Source organism: Poecilia formosa, unplaced genomic scaffold (assembly GCF_000485575.1).
Source record: "Poecilia formosa unplaced genomic scaffold, Poecilia_formosa-5.1.2 Scaffold405, whole genome shotgun sequence".
Lineage (NCBI taxonomy): Eukaryota > Metazoa > Chordata > Actinopteri > Cyprinodontiformes > Poeciliidae > Poecilia > Poecilia formosa.
In genome coordinates this window covers 102496-128756 of record NW_006800344.1, presented here as the reverse complement: position 1 = coordinate 128756, position 26261 = coordinate 102496, and the positions used below count along the sequence as shown (strand labels likewise).

Here is a 26261-nt window from a genome sequence, read left to right as displayed (position 1 = left end):
CCCCCAACCAGCAGGAAAGCAGTGGGGTCTCAGAAACTGCTCAGGAATGTCTTTATTAAGACCAAGAAACCGGCATGTGTATGTCCGGCCTCCAAGCTTCTTACATACCGATCCAATGGTATCTGTGGAAAGCGAAGGAGGTTTGTAAAGACCCCAAACCACAATCCTTGGTAAGTGCCTTCTTCTAACATGTCCCCTAGTAGAAATCCAGTGTTAGGCCATAATTTTAGGCCTAACAATACCCAATATACTCTGTGGATGCATTGTAAGTCTATTAGACATGAAGTCATCTCTTTTATTCAACACGTGCCTTAATTTCTGGATATTCGCAGATATAGAGAGGCTACGGTGCATACAGAAGCTATTGCAATCAGGGTATTCACAGATTTAGATACATATGTGGCATACACACACAGTCGTGCTTTCATCACTTGTGGCGACTTCACATTTACTTCCATTAATTTCTACCTTAACCTTTACCCTAATCCTATCCATCACAGACCTAACCACTAACCCAAAAACAACAATTTCCCTCATGGGGACCAAGAAATTGTCCCCACAAGGAGCAATGGTCCCCATAACCCTACATTGTAGACAGAAATAGGTTCCCATAAGGATATAAAAACCTGGTACACACACACACACATGCGACTGACACCAAGACTTGTCTAATCATATTTTTATGCTTCAGCACAAGGCGCCATCACACCGCACCTGTGAAAAGCTGTATCTCCAGTTTTCAGCCTGCTGTTGTTGCTTTTCGCAGCCAACTGTTGCTCTCACAACAGCAACATCAGACTTTATTTAGTCTGGGAAATTGCTAAGGTGCACACTGGTGTTCAAAGAATATTTTTGCAACCTGCTTCGGATCATATTATACCTGGCTCCGAGATGTGAAATGATGAGTTTAGATGGAGGCTGTCAGAAGACGTTAGGGTGAAATGACAGCTCCTCACTTCTGAATTTCTCCTCCTGCAAATTTCCATCCATATTTAATACATAATCTGCTGTAGCCTTACAAGCACCTGGGTCACGTTGGTTTCCACTGGGAACGTGTTCACTCTGCCCTGGAAATGGTATTGCCACATTTTGTAGCGTTACGATCATAAAACTGGTAGATTTTCTGTACAAAATAGAGTACCAATTTAAAAAAAAAACGTGGTTTTCAATTACCTCAAATCTATGACTTGTCTTAATATTCATTCCCCTTTACTGAAGCTAGAATAAAGGTATTGTTTGTTCAAATTGAGCTGTCTGGCTTATTTTTAGTGGGAAAGTGCCAGCCTGAGGACATACCAACCCATAATGGTGGCTGCATCATGATGATGGGATGCATTTTATCAAGCAAGATAGCAAAACTGGTTAGAGTTGAAGGGAAGATCAATAAATCAGCTTGTGGTAGAAGAAGACTTTGGGGTCATTGTCTTACTATGAAGGTCAATCTCCTCCTCCTAGCTTAACTTGTAACAATCTCCCCTTTGAAAACTAAACCATGCCTCTGGCAAATTTAGAAAAATTCAAGCAAAGTGGGCGGAGCTTTGTGGCTATATTTATCGATTTTTCAGTCCCTTCTATCAACTTTTTTTTCCCAAACCAACTAGTGATAAATCTAGCAACTCTGTTTCTGTGTTGTTGGAGAGTTTTATGACGACAACGCTCCACTGCGGGCAGCCTGTCCGTCCTGAGCTAGCAGCGATGGCAGCCGTTAGCTTCTCCTGCTTCCTCAGCACTGCAGCCAGTCTCACACAGTCATCTGTTCAGCATCATACCCTCACCAGTAGTCAGAGCAGAAGGGATTCACAAAAATGTCTAAATTTGCATGAAAACATAAAAATGGAACCCTAAATTTAGACAATTTATCAGCAAAAAAAGAGTTGATTTGGGGTTGAGTTTCACTTTAACCAATATGAATTTTTTTAAACTGAGAATAAATTCTTATAATTTTTAATAATTTAACTTCAGAAGGTAGTTTCTTGCAATATTTTTAATTTAGTAGTTTAGATTATTAAATCAACACATCAGTAGCATCAGAAGTTCATCAAAAACTATGTATTTATTGCTTAGTATGAAAATACTAATAATGGTGGGAGATACTCCTGGGTTCATCACCCAGAGGTCTTCTTTGTGGAGGCCTCACATTTGGTTGCATGTGATTTTCCTAGTTGGAAAAGGGGTGAATTGTGGCACCTTTGTCTTGCCATACTCTTCAATTCTTTTCTATTCAGAAGCAAAATGTCTGATTTAACTAGAGTAAGATAATTTTTCATTGGCAATGCATGCGATGTGTGTTAAAGACCCAAACGGACACAATATAATTAGAATTTCCTGTTGTGAAATCCGATTTATGCACTGCTTTGTTCAGATAAAGTGACCATATAAAAAAGTTTTGGGTTTTAATAAGACATCATGCTAAAAAGCTGGGGGATGTGATTACTTTTACAAGGCAATGTAAAAGTATTGCCTTGTAAAAGACTGCCAGATTGTCAGTCTTGTGATTTCTTCACGAAGGAGCTTGGTCACATTTGGATTCAACACCTCGGACCATTTGTCAAGTTTCTTGAGAGGGTTTGTTGTTCAGAGAACAAGAGTTCTTGCCAAATGGGATAATTGTGTGGGGGAATTGAGTGTGTAAAAATGCGGAAATTCATTGTATCTCAATTTTATGGGCGTTTCCTGTCAGAACAGTTAATATAAAGGTTTTATTTGTCGTGCGCGTGACAGCGGCAGAATTGCACCTTCCTCTCTGAACAGCTTGTCTGTATGCGTCACATCCCTCCCTCTCACTGCACGCCTTTGTTTGCCAAATTTTCACTTTTCTATTCAAATTTGCAAAGTGCAAATTCCATTATGTTGGCCGCTCCGGCACTGAGCGCCCAATCAGAGGCGAAACAAAGAGGCCGTGTTGCCTCATTAATGTGCAAATTCAATTTCAGACAGGTATTTTGAGAAGCCTACAGAAAGCTCTTGACCTGCATATTTTCCCTCTTTTTCTGAAGCGACAGATTGTTTGTTCCAACGTGGTGAATGTGTTCTGCTGCAATGCGATTAGGAGGGAATGTGCCGCACACAGATAAAGCTATCCCTCCGCCTGGAGCTGCTGAGATGACTGCGCTGTCCATCGCATGCATGCTGCGCCCGTGTCTAACGCGATCGCAGCGTGACCGAGGACCAGTAGTGCAGGTACCGCAGGTGTGACCGCAGCCGATTTGACTTTCGCTCTCAAGGTGAGGCGGGGGCTTTAGATAGTGAAAGGAAAGTTTACTTATTTACAGTTTTTTGCGAAGGTTTTCAGCCCCCTTCAATTTTTTTTTCACATTTTGTAAGGCTGCAACCACAAATATTACTGTGTTTTATTGGTATCTTATGTGATAAACCAACACAAAGTGGTGCCTATTTGCGAAGTACAAGGACAATAATGAAAACATTTAAACAAGTGAGTCTTTCACTGGAATTGCAGATCCAAGACTTTTATCAGACACTGCCATTTTTGCCCTTTCCGCTTAAGTCCAGTCATATTAAATGGGGAACATATACGTGAAAGGTAATCATGAATATGCTCTGAATTGGATATAGGTCTGGACTTTGACTGGGCCATTCTATTGTAGCTATGGCTGGTCTTTTCCCTCCTGGAAGGTGAAACATCACCCAAGTCTTGAGTCTTTCGCAGCCTCTATCAGGTTTTCTTCCAAGATTGTCTTTTATTTGGTTCCATCTATCTTCACATTAGTTTCCCTGTTGCTGCTGATGAAGATGATCCCCAAATCATGAAACTTCCAACTTCATCCTAGAGTGAGGCACAGGGTAAGGTTTCTCTTATACACAGTATTTCTCGTCTAATGTAAACTTTTTGGTTTTATCTGACTAGAGACCCTTTTTCTGCTCGTTTGCTCAGTTGTTTGTGGTGAGCTTTAATAGGGACTTTGTCTGGCTTTCTTTCAACAATGGCTTTTCTCTTGTCCATCTTCCAAAATATTGACACTAACAGTGGTAGGAGTTTGCCCTGTCGTTAAGCCCCGACTCCATCCATTGTCGTTGTGTCGCTGGGTAAGACACTTCACCCACCTTTCCTGCTGGTGGTGGTCAGAGAGCCCAGTGACACCAGGGCAGCTATGGCTATGATGTAGCTTACCACCATCAGTGTGTGAATGAATGTGGGAATGCTTCGGGGTCTTCTGGACCAATCACCATTTACCAAAAGTTCAAGTATCAAGAGATTCTCACAGCTCAGCTGTGGATCTGTGAAGCTCCTTCAGATTCACCATGGGACTTTTCTTGTTCTCTTATTATTGCCTTTTACTTCAAAAGCTTGTAAGCTTAGGTGGACAGTCATGTCTTGGTATGTGTGTCACTCTGTTTACATTTTTCAGATAATGGATTGAACTAGTGCTGTTGTAATAGAATACTTTAGAAATCAAGTACTCTATTGATTATGTTTTCGATTAATCGAGCAACATCTCTCTCTCTTTCTCTCTCTCTTTCTGAGGAAGATAAATTTTCCTTGAGGAATTTTAATAATGGAGGAACTCGAATCATTCGAGGAATCCTTACAGCCCTAGAATGATTGACGTGTTGATTTGTAGTCTCTTCTCTACAGCTTTCTCCCTGTTACTTGGCCTCTGTGATGCTGTTTGCTCCTTAATGTTCTTGAACAAACGTCCAAAGCCTTCACAAAATAGATGGACTTATGCAGAGATCAAAATACTCAAATTCAACTACTGAAATACAAAACACCAAAGTTAAGATGCCATGCTGTTCAGAAGCAGTTGGAAAGAGAAATGAAAATTAAGCGGCTTTGCTCTGAACAACGTTTACTTAAGGAGCGGAGCTGATTCCAGCAGAGAGAAGCTTAATTTTCCCATATTGTTTGGGCACGGCCAGATCTAAAATACCCTTCAGGCCTGTACTCTGAACATAATGATTTATTGTAGTCAGAGGATTCAGAAACTCATTACAGGACCTGCTGGGTGCCAGTGAGCAAAAATAAAAATAGAAATCACGAGGTTCAGTTAATCCGTGTGAATTAATTTGTTAAAAGACGTTATTCTGTTTGAGAAGCAGCAGTAGATCACTGTTTGGGTTCATCACCTTTGAAAAGTTTGGAGAGTTCTCAATTTCAGAACAAAAATGATCCCCAGTTCAACAAAACGGGACCATCCTGGATTATATGAGCAAGCAAAATTTTCACAAGTAGGACATCCCTGATTTTGTCATGAATCTTATATCTTATAATGAATCTTATATTCCTAAATCCTATTTGAATCTAATATTCTTTAATAGATTCACATTTTGAGATGTTCAAAAAGAATATAAAATTCTTAATCCAGAGTGAGCACAGCCAACTCTATCCATGCAGAAAGTCTTCTCTCTTCCACCTTAAAATTGTTTCAATTTTTTTTCAATTTATAAAATTTATAAGAGTTAGTCATTGCATGAGCTTAAACCAATTTGCTTGAGCACTCTTCCGACAAATCTTGCGATGTCACAAGTCTTAAAATGCCACACTAGTCACATTTAATAGCTGCAAGACTGATGCCCTCTCTGAGTCATTAGAGGGGGGGAAAGTAGTTGAAAATCTTTATGACTGACACTTCAGTGAAGGAAACCTGAGTGAGAGCTGTGGGGGATGGAAACTCTCTGAAAGATGTGAACTTTCTCCATTGTAACATTTATAAAGTAGAGGATTTGCAACCTGTAGTCGCTTTGTGTAGAAGGTGTCTTATTATCAGCTAGGCTGTGACAATCGCTGTGTTTTTTTTTAAAAAATGATGTTGCAAAAGTGCCTGAAGTGAGGAATAGAAGTGAGCCATTAAATGTGTGCAGCGCAGTTAGAAACAGCTCTATTTAAGGAGCTTCGAATAATGAATGTTGCACTATGGGTGTGGTTGTGCTGTTGAAGAAAGGTGTTATGGAGTTGATGTGATTTTTTTTAACATACTAATTAAACCAACAGACTACTATAACTTAGCTGTGCTAAAAAAAATGCATGCAGTATGGGTACAAAACTAAAGGGACTCCTTAAGTGGCCGACATGGTCTCTGGCTGAGGAGGAATTCGGGAGAGGCTGTGGAGAAAGGTTGTTGGTTGACCTCAAACTTTAAGTCGGCCTCCATGTCCTCCATGGAGAAGGTGGAGCCTGAGGACTTGGGAGAAGGTAACTCCATTATTATGGGGTATCTGGGTAGTTATTGAAGACTATTCAATTCTTGTATGTCTAAAGGAAGAGACATGTCCGCATTCTTGACACAAAGTGAAGCCTGTTCCAATGTAGGTTGGACTCTACCAGGCAGGCCTCTTGCCATCGGTACTGCTTGAGGTGTTCATAAATAGGATCTCAAGATTTAATCATTGAGAGGAGGATGCCTGGTTTGGGAACCTCAGGATCTCTTTGGTATCCAGTCTGGATGCTTCGTGGGCATCTCTCTTTGGAGAAATTACTGGGATGTCCCACTGGGAGGAGACCCATGTATCCCATCTGGCCTGGCATTGTGTTGGGATGCCCCAGAATGAGTTGGAGTATATTGCCAAGGAGAGGGATGTGTAGGTTGTCTGGATGGATGGATGGGCACGAAAACGAGCTTGAATGATGCTGCATTACTCCCAGAAACAGCAGAGACTACTTAAAAGAGCGAATCCTTCTTCTAATGATACATCCTAGAGAATCTGAGCAATATTCAGTGAGAAGTGTTCAGTCTCTTGATGGCCATTATCTGCCGCTGGCTGTACAAGCAGCTAACCCTCCCTCCCTGCTACTGTGCTCCGGCTTTTTATGACTAACTCATTACACCAGCATCAAAGTTTAATGACAAAATAGCCCTGTGTTCACGAAACCTCTCACTTTCCCCTCAGAGGCTGCCTTCTTTGAATTAACAACATCATGAAAAAAGAGAAATTGGGTCTCTTGAGTATAAAGGATGTGCAGGTTTTGCATGTGCATAATAGCCATGCAAATTCAGTGCCTTGCACATGTATTCACACTCCTTTAGTTCTTTTTTTTTATTATTCATTTTGTAATAACCAGTATTTCTATTAAAGCCTCCTGAGTTGATACTTTGCAGAACCTTTCACCAAAATAACACTTGCAAATCTTACGAGGCATGTTTCTTCTAGTTTTGTACATTTGGAAACTGAAAATCTTCTTGTTCTTCTTTGTAAAATAGCTCAAGCTTAGTCAGAGTGGATGAAGCGTATTTTTCACAAACTTTCAGCTCTTGCCACAGATTCTCAATGTGATAGGTCTGGCCAGTACTTTGCTCTACTTATGAAACTGATCTTGTGATTTTGGGTCAGTAGGCTTGTGCATCTTGGAGTTCAAGGATAGACCCATTATGAAGCTTACGATGGAAACTGAAACCTCAGCGGCTGCCGCCAATTCTTTGTGGACAATTTTCTTGACTTATATTTGTAACTTACAGTGTAACAAACCAGTTTTTGAGGTTTGCTATCTCAATGACACTTGTCACAACTAATGAAATCCTGGATTGTGCCTGAAACCAAACCTTGCAGTGTTTTTACTTTTGTAAAGAATTATTTTCAGAGGGCTGAATAATCTAGAGACGTTGGTAGCAATGGAAATACGTTTTTTCTGGTTGAATTTGAAGCAACTTCTTTTGATTTTTGTTCTACGTAACTATTTTAACTGTTTGTGTACCATGTACTTATTGCAAATTATGCTAAATTTGGCAATTAAATCTGATTTTCAGTAGAGTTTAGTTAACTTCAACTGCTACGGTAGCTCTGTCTGACCTCCCCGCTCTTCCACCCACCCCCCACAGTACGATTCTGCCACCACCATGTCTCACAGGGGAATTTGCAGTGTTGGTAAGACGTTTTGTAAAACACCGGAAGCTTGGGATATTGTTTCATAAAGTAGCCCACTCTAAACTTCTTCCCGCTCTGCACTAGAGTTACATCCAGTCAGGAGGGAGGGAGATAAATAATTATCTCAAGAAGCAAAAGCATCCCCAGAGTGATGATTACACACCGGTGTGTATGGCTCCTAATTAGGCAGATCTGTAGTTAATACGCCACCCCGTCCCCTGCTGCTCCCTCTTTCCTCTCTGCACATCTCACTCTCCCTCTCTGAGTCCAACTAACCGGCAGTTCTGTGGCACTCAGACACAAATTTGTAACGCCGCGTCTTCATTTAGCCGTGAAACGGACTCGACCTTAAAGGAAGCGCGCTGCCGAGAGGTGAGAGGGAAACGATGGCGGGTCAGCGCGTCTGCAGTGTGAACAGACTTCTTTGGAGTGATACTGAAAAAGGAGCGCGAGCAACCTCCCTCCCTGAAGAGACCAAACCCCCTGGAGGAGTCTCGGCCAACTGATCGGAAAGGCCTCGATCATCTCCTTTTGTCTGTGCAGGCCTCCTTACATCTAGATAAAGCCTCTTTGCGTTGCTCTACCTCAGTTTTAACATGTTTTTTTGTTTTTGTTTTTTCTTTACACATAAAGCAGTCATGTTTTTATCAGGCTTTGAAATAAGCAAAGAAAGGATTCGGTAAAGGCTGTGTGAATGTGAGAGTCGCATGTGTCTCATCTGGCTTACTATGAGTGGTAGCTGGTGTTGTTATGGACTTTGAGGTGCATTGCTGAATGGTGAGTCATAGTGATTGCTTCAGCACACTGGCTCACCCACACCCCCCCCTTTTTTTTTTGCATTCTTTGCCGCAATGTGTCAGCTAACTCGCTCCACCTACTGGCTGAATATTTGTATTCACAGTGCAGCTCAATGGCTTTAACTCTGCATCCTGATTGTGATGCTGTAAGTTGCTTTTAAGGTGCGTGTTGTGATTTTTTTTTATTTCTTTTATTCAAACATTTGTCATTTTTTTCTCCCTGTAAAATACGGATTCACAGGCAGATATTTATGATTCTTTCATGATCCCCAGATGACATAAGTGGAGTAAGAGTTGGTGCGCAAAACAGTTTGTGCCACTTGGATCACACAAGATGGTGCTGTTGTTTCAAGCATGGCTGAATCCAGAGAATGACAGAGATTTTTTTTTCATAACACATCAACCTCTCCTTTTTATCTCTCTTTCTATTATCCGCATCCCTCCATCAGATGATCCCAGCGATCTGAAAGCCGCCAGCAGCCCGAACATGGACAACGAGATGACGGCCAAGGAGAGAGGCGTCCTGGAGGAGGACAACGAGAAGGAGGAGATGGACCAGGAGCGGTCCCAGGAGGACGAGGGGGAAGAGAGGAAGCTGAGAGAGGAGGAAGGGGAAGAGGAAGGTTTGGAGAAGAGGAGGAAGGAGCAGGAATTGCTGACGGAGGAGCAGGAGCTGGAGGAGCTGAAGGGCCAGGTTCTGCAGCTGCTGCTGGAGCTGGACGAGGCCAGGGAGACGTCCAACAAGCACCAGGAAAGTTTCCATGAGTTGCAAGGTGAGACATCCAGCCTTGATATGGAAACCTTATTTATAAACTCGTCGCTCGTCATGCGGAGAACCATAATTCAACTAATCAACACACCGTACAGTGCTTTGGAAAAGTATTAATGCCCTTCAGACAAATGCTCTTCTCATTGCCACTTTCAACTTCAAGATTTTCGCACAAGTATTTTATGTTTTTATGTGGTAGACCACAGGGTGTGATTAGGTGGAAGATGAAATGCTAAATCAGTTTTCAATGCAATGATAATCTCTATCTGTGCAGCTGCAGAAATGCACAGATCAAGTGGAAGAATCTCTCAGTAGGACTCCACAAATCTGATCTTCATGGAAAACTGATGCATAGAAGCTGTAAAAAACACAATTAACAGTTTGTCATGTTTGAAACAACTGAAACTTGTGGAAGAAAGTCAGATGTGCTGCACATATGTGGAGGAACACTGATGCCAGGGTTTCCTCCAGTGTAATTTAAGCCTGGCGGGCCACCAGGCTTAGCATTGACTATTTACTTTGTTTGTTTTTTTTTAAGACTTTATAGTTGGTGTTCAGGTAATTTTCCAATCACATAATTATCAAGTGATATTTTCAAATTTCCTGTCAACTTTAAACATTTTTTAACTCAAAAACACGGCGGGCCGCTGGATGAATGACTGCTGAGCCCCCCAAAACTTAGTAGGTTTTCTGGGGGAAACCTTGGATGCTGTGCACCATTTTGAGCCAATGGTAACAAATGTTGGTGGCAGCATCATGCTGTGGGGATTTTGATGTTTCTCTTACAGGGACAGTGAAGCTGTTGATAAGTTAGTAAGATGATGGCTGGAGCTAAATGCAGGTGGACACCTGTTGACACCCCTTAATTTATTAAGGGGTGTTTGAGTAAAGGGGGGCAGACTACAAATGCACAACCTACTTTATTATAATATTCTTGTTTGCAATCTGTATCTTTTGTCATTTATCATTTTCATTCTGCTTCACAATTCTGCCTACTATGTAAATTTAAAGACAATTTCAGAAAGTATAAAATTGTATTTTAGATACAAAGGGTATTGGTAAAGAAAGATAAACGAAAAGAAGAAAGGAAGAAAGACATAATGCTGTCTTTCAACTCTAAACAAAAAAAGGTTCTAACCAATAAAATATTTTGAGCAATATTTTCGGTTTATCATGTTTAGCATCCCTTTTAGGTTTAAAACTAAACTTTATGTATAGTAAAAAAAAAAAATCTAAGTTTTTTGACTCAGTTTTACTTTGAACAAGATGCCTTTCAAACCCAGCAAACCCCCAAAAATGATGTAAAAACCCAGAAAAAAACCCGCTCGCTCTCTTCTGAACAGCTGAACTTCCCTTTCAAGACGGACGAGTCTCATTTAAATGCAGTCAGTGACCAGCTCCATTGCTCGTAGCTGGTAGACGGGGTGTTGTGTCACACCTTAGAAATGACGGTCTTAACGCTGAGGGAGCCTTGCAGTGAGTTCAGCTCGAAGGCACGAGGCCGCTCTGAGCTCAGCTTGTGTTTATGAGAGTGAGCATAAGAGTTCACCATGAGCTCAGCGGTTTGTCTGGCAGTGGTGGGGGCGGTCCTCCAACAACCACGCGTCCACTGAGAGAAGCTTCTAGACCAAGTGTCCCGGACCACGGTGACAAATGGCTGTGGGTGAGGAACAGCCAGAGACGCGGTGTGGCTCGCAGTGGGATGATTCAGATGCGTTTTTCTCTAACAGTGTAATCAAGGCGAAGCTGATTAGACATATTTGGAGACCTTGGTAATCCTGCATGCCTCGGGTCACAAAAGAAATGCTTTTCAGTTTGGAAGAAAGAAAGATTGTTGATTATTTTGGTGTGTTTTATATTTTGGCTTCATCTTTGTTTTAAGGCATATTTAAGCACGTTGAGGCACGTTAGCAAAAGCTTCAAGGTAGAGTAAATGGTATTTTAATGTCTGTTTTTAAAAGAAAATGAGTTCTTGCTCTGAATAAATGGTTCCTGTGTTTCACTCCTGACACTTTGTGTTTGCAGATCATAGCAGCATCTGTTAAATTTCACAGTAATCTACATAATTAGTTCCTTGAACTATTTAAATTCCCCCCCTGCTTTAGCTGAAGCCTCCTATGCTAGTCATTCAAATTTCATTTGGTAAACCGACACAAAGTGGCGGATAATTGTGAAGGTGATGACAAAGTGATGCCAGTTTTTTAAATAAAAATCGGAAGCGTGTGGCTTGGATTTGCTTGCAGCCACTCTGAGTCGATACTTTGTTGAAGCACAAATAAAATCTAGAGGTTTTAAAGGTTTCTGTGGATAGTTATTTGGATTTGGTCTGGTTTGAATATTTCGGGTTTTTCTCCTGCTGATAGTAGAATTTCCGCCTCGTGGATTCTGATGTGCTTCCTTGGCTCTGCAGACAAAAAGCATGCCCTCAGCACAATACTGTCACCGTCATGCTTCAGCAAGCAGAACTTGGCACAGTTCTCAACAAACTGTGTAAAGCGTTTGCATTTTTGTTTTATTCCCTAATCCTGCTTTAAACTTCATCCTCAACCTGTCTTCTGTGCTCCTTGATCTTCATGAAGCTAACCATTCAGCTATGTTCTCTAACAATTTGTTTAACTGGATCTCATTTATGCATATCAGCAAAAAAAAAAAAAAAAGGGCTAGATACAAATTTTAACTTATGCGATGTTTTTTCTTGCTCATATTTTGGCAACATTGCATCATCGTGGTCGTCTGGCTTTAAACCCAGGCCCACTCTGAAGTGTGTTGTCTGCTTTTCTAACTCCCATTGGATGTGACATGATGAAAATTAATGCTAGGTGTCTGTCCCACAGCTGCAACTATTAAACATTTGAGCCAAGGCTAAAGAGGCTTTGCAGTCCCTCTGAAAGGACACCTGATCACCCAGTGCACGGCTGGTTTAGTACACTTGGTGTTGGATTAAAATACTTTTAGAACTTGGGGAACGGCAGATAGTTTTTAATAAAACCCCTAAAATTGACATACGGGACACTTTCTTCTTTTTTTACAGCATGACTCAGATTGGTTATATTGGCTGTAGATATTAAGGTACTCTCCTGGGGCACTTTTATACCTGTTCAGGATAATAAAAACATATTAAAAAAAATAATCTGATCTCCCTTAAAAAACAGATCTGCTGCCATAAAACTCTGCCTTCATTTGAAAGAAGAAAGAGGAAGTTTGAACACTGAAACAGTTTAAACCCGTAACTACAGACATCAGTAGAAACTTTGGGGAAGATGTCACGTCGACATGGTTTTGAATTAAAATTTCATTTGACAGAATCGTTGTTGGAAAGTTTAAAGCAATAAGTTAGAAAAAAAATGTCATTTCAAAACAAAATGTAATTAAAAAATGAAAGAAAATAAAAGAAAACTCAATTCAGTTCTAAGTGGACTGGTCTGGACTTTATGGATGAGACAAACTAAAGAGGAGTTTAAAACTCAACACGCTTGTTAAACATCTAAAAATGGCGTTGGGTTGCACTGAATAAGACGTGTGACCTTGGCTGAGGCCAGCAGCCGGGAGGGTTAAAGGCACAGAGACCTGGCAACTCAACACTGCCTGGATTATAATACCTGTCATATTTATACAGGGTTTGCACTGTCCTGAGGCATTTTGTCCTCTCTGTCTGTCACCCAGTTGCAGCCTGAGCAGTCTGCTGTCTGTCCTCAACACTAAAACACCACAACTCTGGTTGAAAACAACGTAGCTGGCACAAATTATGCAAACAGGAGCCAAAAGCTAACGAGACAAAAAAAAACAACTAAAAATAGGTGTGAAATGAGTCTGTGAAAATAGCAACCAAAAACAAATCTAATTTTTCTTGTTATGAGCTGCTATAACAGGAACACCAACACAGAAATATGCTGAAGGTTTTCACTGTGGCCTCCAGTCATGCATCAGGGTCCAGCAGCTTATCGAGTCTCTCTGTGTGTTTTCTTTTCTCTTACCTCTTCACACGCTCTTCATCTCTTCTTTCTCACATGTCCTCAGGTCTGCTGGAGGATGAGCGATTGGCCAGCGCCCATCAGGCCGAGGCCTTCACTCGACAGATCCAGAATCTACAAGGTATCGCCGAAACCTTTAGTTTGTCATCTCACCTTTTCTGGAGTAAGTTTTTAAACTGAGAAGGTTCTTGTGCTGCACTCTAAATTATACAGGTCGTACCGAATGCCGCTTTCTCATTCAACTGAGCTGAATAGCCTGAATCATCAGAGCAGCTGTACATAAGCCTGTCGCATTAAGTAATTAACCAATTAATTGCAATGTGAATTAAAATGAGCTCAATCATTTTCATTCTGATTATTAAGTTTTGAAGGGCGATTATGTTTAGACTTCGTAATCTACTTTATGTTTGATTTTGGTTGGGCGTGGTTTTTATTTATTGTTTTTGATTCTTGTGTTTGTATTGACGATTTTTGAAATATATTTTCAAACATATCCCAGTGTTAAGAGTTCTTTACAAATTTAGGGTTTATTAGCCTGTGAGAGGCAAACTCACACTGTTATGGCATTATCAATATATGACTAGAAAAATTGTCTCAAATTAACAATATTATTGTTTATTGCAAAAATGACGGGAGCAGCTTGCTGTCCAGCAAAATGTGTTACCATGGTAAACCTCACAACATTTGACTTTCAAACATGAAATGTCACAAGATGCGTAGATTAAGAAACATTATTGTTAATAGTTCACCTAAAGTGTTATGAAAGTCCAGGATAAATAGGCAAAAGCTCAGGGATGATGTCTCGGTAATAATGTAAAAAAAAAACAAACAAAAAAAACTTACTGTACAGTTGTCATATTTGATATTTTTGTATTCGACAGTCAAAAATTATTAAAATAAAAATTTGAAGTGGTTAAAGTCTGACGTGCAAATAATCTGAGAACAGGAGGTATTGTTGAAAGAAGAGCCAATTTTACAGATTTAATATAGATAATTATAATAATAGATTTTACTTATAATGCTCTTGATATCTTTAGATCTCAAATGGCATATAAATATCGAAGTTATACGTTCGACAGTGAATTTTCTCTTCCTGTAATTACTAAACAATCCAAACTTTATCTTGAAAAATCTATAAGAAGGTTACATTGAGTTACATCAGCTCTGCATTCTGCAAGCACACACCACCCACACAGAAACACACACAGACCCACACAGAAACACACACAGACCCACACAGAAACACACACCACCCACACAGAAACACACACCACCCACACAGAAACACACACAGAAACACACACTGACCCACACAGAAACACACACAGACCCACAGTAGCAATAGCTCAGGTGAGATCACACACACACACACACACATGCACACACACGTACACACTCAGGTTGACAGCACAGCCTCTCCCACACACACACGCCTTCCATAAAGAAGCACTAACATCTCCCCGCTCTACCCCAGCCCAGCTGCGCTCTGTGCAGGAGGAGATGAACAGTTTGGAGGAGGAGAAGGAGAGCGAGCTGGCCGAGGCCCAGGAGGAGCTGCGCGTGGCCCAGGAGGAGGTGCTCCTGCTCCAGCAGGCGGCGGAGGAGGCCGCCGCCGAGCGCGAGAACGACATCGCGTCACTGCAGGAGGAGCTGTGCCGCCGGCGGGCCGAGCTGCAGCGCCTGACCGAGGAGACCCAGGAGTACGAGCTGGAGATCACGACGCTGAGGGCGGAGATCAGCATGAAGAGCCAGCGGCGGGAGGCCGAGAGGAGAGGAGAGGGTGAGGACACAAGGAGGAATCTGTGCGGTGCAGAAAGAGGAAAAGATAAAAAACACAAATATTGCTTACAAATGGACCTGGTGTCAGTAAGAGACAGAGTGAAAGGCTGGCTTTTAAAATCGAATTTATCCTATTCTCTAAAAACCACAAAAAATCTCTGATGAGCCATCAAGTAAACACAAGTGTTTTCGTATTCCTCCCTCACATCTTGTTAGCATCCCGCTGTCAAGTACATTAATCAGGTTTAGGCTTCAATAAATAATCATACAGATGTGATTGCAAATTGTTGGGAAGGGGTGTGGCACATGTGTGTCGTTTGGATACCAGGAACATGAAGTCATGGCGGGGAGGGACGCAGTTCACCGCTGGGTTCAGCAGCTGAGCCAGAGGAAGGGGATCTCACGGTTTTCTCTGATTGTTTCATTTTTTTCCAGTGAAAGAAAAAATCAGCCCAACTTTATTGTTCATGCAAACAGAGGACCTGGCGAACATGCGGTAGAGCGCGCTCTGGCTGGATGATGAAACCAAATCTAAACTTCTGGCTTACACGCAGTTACTTTGCGTGGAAGGAAACTAACACGATACATCATCCTTAAAAAGGTCCTGCTCACGCAGCCCCAGCAGTTCCAGAAACATAGTCGCGGGTCCCTCATTCAGCTCCTTGAAGGGTTTTGGATCAATCAATAAATAAATTGTTTCTTTATGTAGCAATTTTTATACAAATTGAGCACAAATTAGATTAAGATTAAAGGAAAAACACCATTCCATACTAAACCCCACTGCACTATACCGTTTCATACCACTCTACACCGTACTATGCCTTACTGCATCATACCGTAGAACACCATACCGTACCATTTTGTACCATACAATACTGCACTATACCGTACCATACCTACTACATAACACAGTAGTCAGACCAAAATTCAATAACATAATCCTAGGAAGCAGTACAAAGAAATTTTGGTGTGTATTTCGTTGCCGATTATTGACAAATTTTCCTGAAGCCTCCCAAGTACAATCTGTGCACCAGTTAGCAGTGTATGAGAAAAATGAGGCATTTCTTTGAACACTAAGGCATGCGTAGTCTATTAATAGGCTTCGATGACGACAGTATGTTTTTTCATGAGCAAAATGCGAGCCCTTCTGTCTCCTGACCTTTTGCCGTCGTCTCTTTTAGGTGATGTGGACCTGCTAAAGGAGGAGTGCCGTATGCTGCGGGAGGAGTGTCAGACCCTGAAGGAAAATAACAGGGGGCTCACGGAGAAGCTGCAGCTGCTGCAGAGACAGAGAACATGGTGAGAGGTCAATGGCTGCTCAATCATGAGCTGTCCTCGTTTCATCAGCTGGTGGGGATACCCTCTGGAATACTACCCCGAGGCGAGGCGCTGCCATGTGTCCTGTAAAAAAATACCTCCCACCTGTTTATTTACCGCAGCTCGTTTGGAATAGCACAGAACTGCCTTGTTGCTTAAATGTGCTGTACATATAAACCTAGCTTGATGATGCATAAATACTGAAACGATGTTATTAGTTGATGTGCAATTGGAAACAACTGAGATTTTAAACGCCACCATTTAGTGTTGGAACAAATTCTCCCAAGCAAATTCGAAATGGCGTTTTGCATCACTTTCTCCACAGCTCCAGCGTCTATCTGTCACTCAAAGAGGAGGATGCGGTGGAGGGCGAAGAAGAGGCGAAGGAGGGCGAGGTTGGCTCAGGCGAGGTCACGACCGGGAGTTACATGACCATGACCCAGTCTGAGAACTGTCGCCTGGTGGATGCCTCCATCCAGAAGAACATCTCTTTCGACGGGAAGCCGGTGACGCCGACAAGCTGGAACGGCGGGATCGGGGAGATCTTCTCGCTGAGAGACCAGCTGAAACAGGCCGAGGAGAAGGCCTCGCAGGTTCAGAGAGAGGTATTTAATCTGTCGACATGTTTTGTATGGATCAGAGGCTGGACATAAAATACAAACAAAAGGTTTGGATCTTCCCCCTCCGCCCCCAGTGTGACGGTCTGAAGATGGAGCTGCAGGAGCTGCAGATTCTGTACGACAGCAGTCAGAGGGAGAGGGCGGAGCTGGAGGAGGAGCTGCAGCGCTGCAAGGCGGAGCTGCAGAAGCTGTCAGGGGGTTCGCAGGTGAGGAGTGACCAGACGTCACTGTCAAAATGGGGAAAACATGAATTACAAATTAGCATTAGGTGTGTATTCTGCTTTTCAGTGGTACCTATACCCATTTGTTTTTTAGATTTTACATATTACAACTAAAAACTTCTGCGTATTTTATTGGTACTTGATGTGAGAGACCGACAAGATTGTGAAGTGGAAGAATTTTAATGATTTCTGAAAACTGTGTATTTATTCATCACTGCCGAAGTCAATATCTGGCAGAACCATCTTTTGCTGCGTTTTTGTAACTTTTTAAGGCAATTTACGACGTTGGTGTCGAGTAGAGAATAGTTTGACTTTACGATTATTAACTATTTTACGTTGGACTGTCGCATGAAATCCCAATAAAATTTGTGAAAACATTCCAGGGGTATGAATATGCTTATAAGACAACGCACAGTGCAATTCTGAACAAATACAAGCTAAAAATGTTAGCATTTACTTTATGACATGCATGTACTCTAAACTAGTTTTCAAACCAGACATTTTCTGCATAATGAAAGAAATGCTTTTTTTCTCTGCAGCTACAACTAACGCATAGCACTCGCATTACACCTCGTTGTGTCCTGTGTGTGTTGCCCACTTTTTATGTGTCCCATACTGTGGAGATACATGTTCTGATATGAACCGATCTGGCCTGTCGGCTCATATCAGCATTTTGCTTCCCTCTTTGGGCCGGTGTCTGTGTCCTGACCTCTCTGTGACGATGGCGCTTACTGTTGACGGACAAAAACACAACCAAGTGAAAATAAGAAGGGAAAGAAAAAAAGATTATGGACGACTAAATAAATGTTGATTATCAAACTATTTTTGAATTTTTTAAAAGTTCTATTTCGCACAGTTACTACTAATATATATATACATTTATATATATATATATATATATATATATATATATATATAAGTCAAATGCAGTCTTATTTCCATAATAATCCCCATCCAGAGGGTGGGGATGTTGAGTTTTCCATAACAAAAAGCTTGTAGTGCACTGATGCTACAAACCGATGCCCGATTTTTCCTTTATACTGTTGAGCAAAGACATAGAAAAATAAATTATTTCTATTTTTATTATAGCTTAATAGAAATAAATGTTATTCCATGATTAATCTTTATTTCCTTTAAAAAAAACATTTACCTTCCAGTCCAAAAATTCACATTTTTATACAATGAAATTGAAATTGCAAAAAAAAAATTTTTTTTTACATTTAGCTGCTCAATTTTCACACCCCATTTTATTAAAAGAGACAAAGCACTCAAATCTTTGTAGAAGAGGAATCATTTAGCACATACTTATTCTACGTTTTTCTTATTAAATGACAGAATCTCCTATAGTATGATTTGAACGGTGGAGAAATATTTTCGTCTACTCTCAAAAGGCTTGCAATATTTAGCTAAATGCAGTCACTGTGTGCGCTGAAGTCTGCAAACTTTTGAGTAAAGGTTTTTTGTAGTCCAGCCACAAACATCCAATGAAAGCATAAAATGTGAACAAAGACAAGTACTTTGTCTTGAACACGATCTTCTGCAGGCTGAGATGGTAGTATTTTGATGGAAAGTTACACAAACGGCTACAAACGACCCTCAGCCTGCAGTTTGGATGTCCCTGCTTCAAACTGAGCCGAAAGGAAAACTAATTACTTAAGCTCATTCTGCTATTTGGTCATGTTTACTAGATGGGGATACTGAAGTTTAAAGAAACGAGTCATATTGGTCATGAGACAGTTTAATCTCTGAACAAACAGTGACCACAATGACCAACCAAAAGCCATTTGGCCTTTTGAGAGAGGAGAAATCTTCTTGTCGGCAAACTACATACTAAGCTCTATGTGGCTCAGCAAGCTTACAACAAAAAAATAAACAACCAAACACACGTTTCCTTTCCGTTTCTTGCTTTTGATATTTATTCGTCTTCTAAATCTGGGACCAATTAGGTAAAAACTGAATCCATCAGCGCTCAAAGACGAAACAAAAACAGGCCGAAAAACAAAACCTCATGTTTTGTCTTCAGCAGCAGTGAAGCGGTGTGTCTGCGTCGTGTCAAGCTGTCTGCCCGTGCCTGTCTCTGACGCTGTCCTTGTTCTCTGAATGTCCATGACCTCTCAGCCTGTCAGACGGCAAATTAGCGACATAACGAGGATAGAGAGAATGAAACGCCTCCGAACCGTCCCCCTCACATCGTTTCGTCTTTCTGTTTCCGGGCCACTCAAACCATCACACACGCTTGACAACGGATGCCGCGCAAATCCCGAGCACACATTCTCATCTCGACTTAATGCTTCTTTCCTCATAAAGTTACTCGTTGTCTGCTTTATGGGACGTTTAAATTGCTCCATCGCTGTCCTTCCCCGTGTAAATCCCAGCATTAGACCATGTCTCATTTTTTTGTGTGTGTGTGTATGTGTTTGTTCTGGAGTGTGTATTATTTATTTTGTTTCTATCAGTTCATCCATTCATTCACCCCCGTCACCTCCATGGTCCTTGTGTTTTGTTTTCTGTTCCCTCCTCAGAGATTCATCCATCCATCTGAGCACCCTGTTCTCTCCATCCCCTTCGTAGGAATGATTATAATTGTGGCTGTGGTCTGGTGCTGGTTGTCGGAGCTGGCGTCCCAGAGAGCAAGGTATGGCAGGAGCTCATCTCCACCTGATGCATTGTTTTGTTTTTTGTTTTTTTTTTGTTTTTGTTTTTGCTAATCTGGACATTCCTAACAAAACATCACTTGAGATGCTTCATAGAAAATCTTCCAATAGTGTTAAGCAAACTAGCTAAGTACCTAATTAAGTAAAGAAATGACTAAATTGTGGCAACAAAAGAGGAGGATACTAATCTTTAAGCAAAAAGTTTTAAAACAGTTTTACGAAAATGAGACAAATCACTTCTGCAAATCGTATTTATTTGCTAAATATACACGCTTACGGCTGTCTGCAGTAACCGTTGTTGCTTGGGAGGCTCAAGCTTTAGCGTCCTCAGACATTTTCCAACCAGGATTTCTTGAAACTGAATCCATCTTGATTCCAGGTGATGTAGGCACTATTCCTTTAAGTTTAACCTTCAAAACTAACATTCAAGGCCTTTGCCAACTTGTTGTGTCCTCCTTTCCCCTGTTTGTGCCAGGGAATAATCTTTACTATTATTATTATTATAATATGTCAAATGCTATGTCTGTTTAATTAATTAAAACACCTTGTTACAAACAATTCGCAGTGGTGGTTGAATAATTTTAGGTGCAACTGATTCAACGTTTACAGATTTTTGAAAGACTGTGATTTGAATTTGTTCTGCACATTTGAAATATTCTAATCTTAATCCAGCAAATCAAAAATGTTAGGATTTAGTTTTATGATGCAAGCTCAACACGACAGGACGGGTGGGCAGTTTGACAAATCAGAACTAGAAGGCCCTCTAAATTGCAAAATGCCCTTTCGAGTTTTAGATCAGAAGAGTCAAAAATGATGATATTATCAGTCACAACAAGGGTTTGTAATCGCCGTTATTTCGATCGTTTTAACTGTTGCACGATGCAACAGGAGCTTTTATTGCATTCGGTATAAGTGCCGTCCTCTTTGAGGCGCATCTGCATCGTCTCCAGTTACAAACATGAACTCGTAAACATTTATTTTGTGTTTAAGTGAAAAGATGGCATCAAAAAAAGACTGTAAGAGGGCTGCAGGTGCTCCTCATAAACTATAAACTGTGCATTACTCTCTTCAGCAAAGATTCTAGAGACTTTGTGGCGTATCAAAGTTCACCAAATAGACAAGATGAACATTTAAATATCCATAGGAATAGATTAAAACAAATGCTCATAACTGTTCTCATTTATTTTATTAAAAAGTGTATTTTTTATGCAGTTTCTAATCAGTCAGACAACGATGTAAACGTGACTTAATATTTAGAACTGAGATGTAATTACTTTCATAAAGGATTTTGCTAATGTTAAATGCCAACTTTGAATTTAAAGTAAATCCCTGTCCATCGCTCTTGCAATTTCTTATATATACATAGGCTAAATAAAAGGCTCTTCTACTTTTTATTTAAAAATGTTTCACAGCTTTAAGAAAGACAGAAAAGCAGTGGTGGTCACTCTATTGGCAATGTTTTATGATACACTTACTGACACAAATGTCCAGGTTTGGACAGGCTGGATGAATTTGGCTCTCATGTCGTATTGTCCAGTTCCTGTGTGGTGGGTTCGAGTCATTTTTCTAGCTGTTGTGACCTGACCTCTATTAAACTCAGTTAAGAGCTGAGGAAGACGTCTGAGCAGTTTCTGTCGGCGAGTGTGCGACGACGCGGCCCAGGCTACACTCATCTCAGCTCACGCCGAGCTAAAAGCATCTGGACGCTCGGAGTTGTGAACACCACGTTGTGTCATGTTTATTCAGCGTGTACGCAAGCAGAAATCTGAAAACAATAACTAGTGGTTTTGTGAGGCTGGGTTGAGATCCTCACCACAGCCAGTGGAGTCTGATGTGCCTGGATTTGCCTCGGTGTTTGTGATCTATTTGAAAATGTGACGACCTGCAGGATTTAGAGTTCCTGTCTGTTCCTAAGCAAATATTCAGATTTCCTAGGGATGTTGAACTATTCTTTAAATGTCCTGGTGAAATCCTTGAATACAATTCCAGGTGTGAAAGTCACACTTTCTGGGCTTTTTGCGATGCATCTGAGCTGTTTCTTTTCCAGGGCGAAAAAAAAAGGAAAACAAATCCTTTGAATCAAAAACATGATTTTGGTGAACAAATCTGAATTTTCTCCAGAATTAACATGCTCAGATATATACACCTTCTGAACCGTTTGGTCCCTTTCAGAGTTGGGCCTGCATGAATGAAGTGGTTCATTTATGCCGTCTTGTATGGACCTGCCTTTGCGTAGTGGTTCAGAAATGATCCGCAGACCAAGTGAACAAAACATGATCAAAAATCAACACGTTTAAGTTTGACCGTAATTTGCAGCTGCCGTCTGCAGGAAGGTTTTACGGTTAGTAGACATAAAGTTTGAGTCAGCTGCCTGTGCTGGCAAGAGGAAGAGTCAAAGTCACTGCATCCACTGTCAGGTTTGGAGGTGGCAGCATCATGGTGTGGGCTTTGATACGAGTCGTACTGGCATGCTCCGTAATGTGGATGCAAAAATGAAGAAGCAGGACTGTCTCTAACTCTGAGCCCAAGTAGTAGCTGGCTGAAACTTGTATACAATTTGCTTGTTCCGACAGGACAATGATTGCCTAAAGCCACAAAAAAAAACCTTTTTTTTTTTTTTTTTCTTACCAGAACGAAGGTGAACGCAAAACTTCTCCAAATGTCCTAACGCTTTCTGTCTTTCTGTCTGTCTGTCTGTCCGCTCAGGGGAGTGAGGTAGGTTGGAACTCCATTGTGACTCTCTCCGCAGCCACAGCCCTGCTACTGGCTATGGCCGGCTTGTTGAGAGCTCTCGTCCGGTGCTGATTGGATGGGACGGACGTCCGCTTCGGACCAGCCTGCGTTCTCGCCACCTAAGCCGACTGAACTGAAATCACTTCTTTGCAACACGTGAAAACGTGGGAAGTTTGTTCTCCAGCCAGATGGTACACGGAAACACGGACTGGGAACGACGGGCTCAGTCTAAGCGCCGCGGCCCGAAACGAGAAGTAATCCGTTCAATAGACGTGCGCTTGTGTCGTGACAGTCCTCTGTGAATATGATCTTCTTCTCTTTTAATGTGTGACATGTTTGTTCTTATTATTCCCTAGTTAGGATGCAATTCATTTGTAAAGTTGAATAATTTAATTTTATGTTTCTTCTTGTGTTAGGTAGGTGTTTCTGATAACAACGAACATAATCCTCTGTTAAGTTTGAACAAAGCGAGCTTAAAACGTGACATCCAGTCGGTTTACACTCCTGTGTTTATAAATCGCTTCTTTTTATCATAAAACTCCAATAACGATCCTCATATGGATGAAGTCAGCTCCTCTTTCGCCTTTAACTCTCAATCATGTAACAAAGCGCTCTGACTTGATTTCTCGCACTTCAAACTGTCTGCATCAAACTCCCGCAGTGAGATTCTCTGAAGTTTATCTTTCCTCACCAAACATTTCATCGGCTTTCCGAAGAAACTAGGAGTAAACGGTCTAATTGATGGAGAATGGGATCAAATAGTTAATTTATTTCAGCAGTTTAGTTGAAAAATGGGGAAAATTCAGGGGTTTTAGAGATTAATTACACACAGAGGAATTTGTTTGATGTCTCTTTGTCTGTTGATTTTGATGATTATGGCTTAAAGCTGATGAAAACCCCAAATTCTGTTTATTTGAAAGCTTGAATATTGCTTTAGTCTCATAAACGGCTTTTAGTGCAGAAAAGTCGACCCGCTAAATACTACGCCCAGGTCCTATGCAGGGCTTGAATTGCCACTTCATGGATTGACTCTGGGCTTTTGGTCAGGCCAGCTTGCTGACATTAAATCAGCTACTGATTTGGCAGCGAGGGGAGGAAATCTGCGTCTCCATAAAGCTTGTCAACAGAGGGGAGGACGAGCCGCTCCAATGTTTTCTTGTAGACATCGGTGCCAGTTTTGGACTTTTTGACACCAGCAGGCGACACGCTTCCCAAACTACCAGAATATCTGGAAACTTTACACTCAAGCATCTTGGATTCAGTTCCTCGTCACTCTGCCAAATTTAAAGGAACTTTTATAGCGCCGCAATTTTTCATTCCACTCAACTTTCCATCAGTGAACTTGCACAGAGCACTCTCTGAGCTTCTGTCTGCTGAACAACTCTGTAATCTTCCCCGTTATTTTCAGTATTTCTGAATTGAAATGGTATTTTCTTTAGTTTTATGTAATTTGCTAATATTCTCAGAACCTGAATTTGGGTTTGCAGCAGCTGTAAGCCATAATATGATGATATTCTAATTTATTGAGACGCACCTGTANTAAGTATTTAAAAAAAAAAAAAAAAATGTTTGCATTTTTTAAGACTTTATAGTTGGTGTTCAGGTATTAAGCTTCCAATCTAGTTACATAATATTATCAAGTGATATTTTCAAATTTCCTGTCAGCTTTAAACATTTTTTAACTCAAAAACACGACGGGCCGCGAATGACTGCCCTGGTGTTCAATCACCAGGCTTAGCAAGTTTTCTGGGGAAAACCTTGAAACAACTTGTTACTTCTTTAAAAAAAACCTTATTGAAATGTTTTTTTTATATATATATTATTTTTACTCTGTTGGCTAAATGTTTGGGAAACCTCCTCAGCTTTTAAAAGGTACACAGTTAGAAAAGGATTACTGCCAGTTTCAAAGTGTGAAGATCTGACAAATGTTTTGTTTTGAGGATCTATTAGAAGTTTAGAATAGGACGTGATTTGTGTCTGAATCTTGTACATAGGAGATCATAAAACCTATATAAGCATCATCTACTGTTGACTTCTGTATGTAATCGAAGGACATTGTTTACATTTGTGAAATGTTCTGTTTTTTTTCTGGTGACAATCGCTTCGGACTCAGAGCATGCTAGAAATGCATAGAAGCACAAAACTATATTTATGTCGGTTATGGTTCCTTTCTATTTCCTGTAAATAGAGACGACATGCAGTACTATGGGAGACAGTTCTTTCTTAAATCCATTTGTACTAGCTTTGTAGAAAGTTAATTCTATTTTAAAGAGCATTGTATATTTGATAGCCAAACTCTAAGCTATGTAAAATGTTTATTTATGGTATCGTTGGTCAGAGGACTACTGTCCAAACGTCTTTCTTAAAAACCCCTGTCGCATGCCTTTAGCCAACATGAAACCTCCCCCTCTGTTTTTTCTGAATTTCAGACACTTTCATTGTCAGTTTTAATGAGCTTTATCTGCCTTCAGTGAGATTTTATGAAGTAGATGCGTGCCACAGGACTGCAGCTGCCACTACTTGACCCACTTGTAACATGAACCAAAGTCCTATTAAACATTGCATTATGTTCAGCGCCTTGCAAAAGCAATCGTTCGCTCCGAATGTCTCCACGTTTTGTCACTTTACAAACAACAAGCCACATTTGATCCCTTTGGCGTTTTATGTGACGGGCCGACGCAAAGGACTGCGTGGAATTGAAAGAAAATGTTCAGTCAGATTGAATGGAGAACATTCGTGTTCAAGTCTTTCCACAGACTCACAATTGCATTTATACTTTAACTAGACCATTCTAAAAAAAATGGTTTAAATAATTTCCTTGTACCTCCAGCTGTGCGTGTGTGGCCACAGCCTCTCGCTGATTTCCCTCCATAAATCTGCAAGAGGCTGAAGAAAAATACTCCCCACAGCATGATACTGCCTCTACCATGTCTCAAAGTGGCGCTAGTGCATTCAGGGTGACCTGCAGTGTTGGTTTTCTGTCACACACTGTTTTTGCTTGTTGCTGAAAAAGTTCCCGTTCTGCTCTCGTATCGTTTTGTAACCCAACACCTGCTCTGTTCACGAACGAACCTCTGAGGCCTTCGCAGAACAGCTGGATCCATAATGAGATCAAGTCACACAGGTGGAGGTATTCACATAATCGGTTCCCCTGGGTTTATATTTTGGGGTAACAGAGTAAAATGGACTGAAAAATCGCATGCATCCTTTTTATTCCATGTCACAGTTATGAGAAACGCTACGTCGGTCTTACCCAGTCCACATGAAGCTCCTTAAAAGTCTGTGTTTCGAAATAAAACAAAAATGTGAAAAAAGATCAACTGGTACAAAAACGCCTCTGCCGGGCAATTTAGGACATTGTCTTTACTTTTACTTTCTTTTCAGAGTTCTTACTATTGTTTGCAAAGCATCCATGTTGCACAGTGTTTCGAAGCTTGCCGCTTTTGCATATTTATTGCGTTGTTTGTCTTCAATATATATATATAGTTGTGGCTATTTTGTTACCCGGAGGGTCTATTTTGCACTGCGAATGAGTCGAGAAAATAAATATATCCAACCCACATGATGTCTGAGGGGCTCTTT

At 40.9% G+C, this 26261-nt stretch overlaps 1 protein-coding gene across 4 annotated transcripts in view; it reads left to right on the top strand.

The window, feature by feature from the left end:
• Positions 1 to 23575, top strand: part of LOC103154891 (coiled-coil domain-containing protein 136-like) — a 30608-nt gene extending 7033 nt beyond the window's left edge. For 2 of the 4 annotated variants that reach the window (XM_007576337.2, XM_016663163.1), the window contains exons 2-9: positions 9065 to 9388; positions 13402 to 13476; positions 14830 to 15135; positions 16316 to 16433; positions 16777 to 17056; positions 17146 to 17277; positions 19815 to 19927; positions 22653 to 22758. In XM_007576337.2, the coding sequence (XP_007576399.1) occupies positions 9065 to 9388; positions 13402 to 13476; positions 14830 to 15135; positions 16316 to 16433; positions 16777 to 17056; positions 17146 to 17277; positions 19815 to 19927; positions 22653 to 22665 (1361 nt within the window). In that variant the 3' untranslated portion in view covers positions 22666 to 22758. Of the gene's footprint in view, positions 1 to 9064; positions 9389 to 13401; positions 13477 to 14829; positions 15136 to 16315; positions 16434 to 16776; positions 17057 to 17145; positions 17278 to 19814; positions 19928 to 22652 lie in introns of all 4 variants that reach the window. The other 2 variants (XR_477982.2, XM_007576338.2) reach the window with 2 other exon arrangements.
• The last annotated feature ends 2686 nt before the right edge of the window (positions 23576 to 26261 follow it).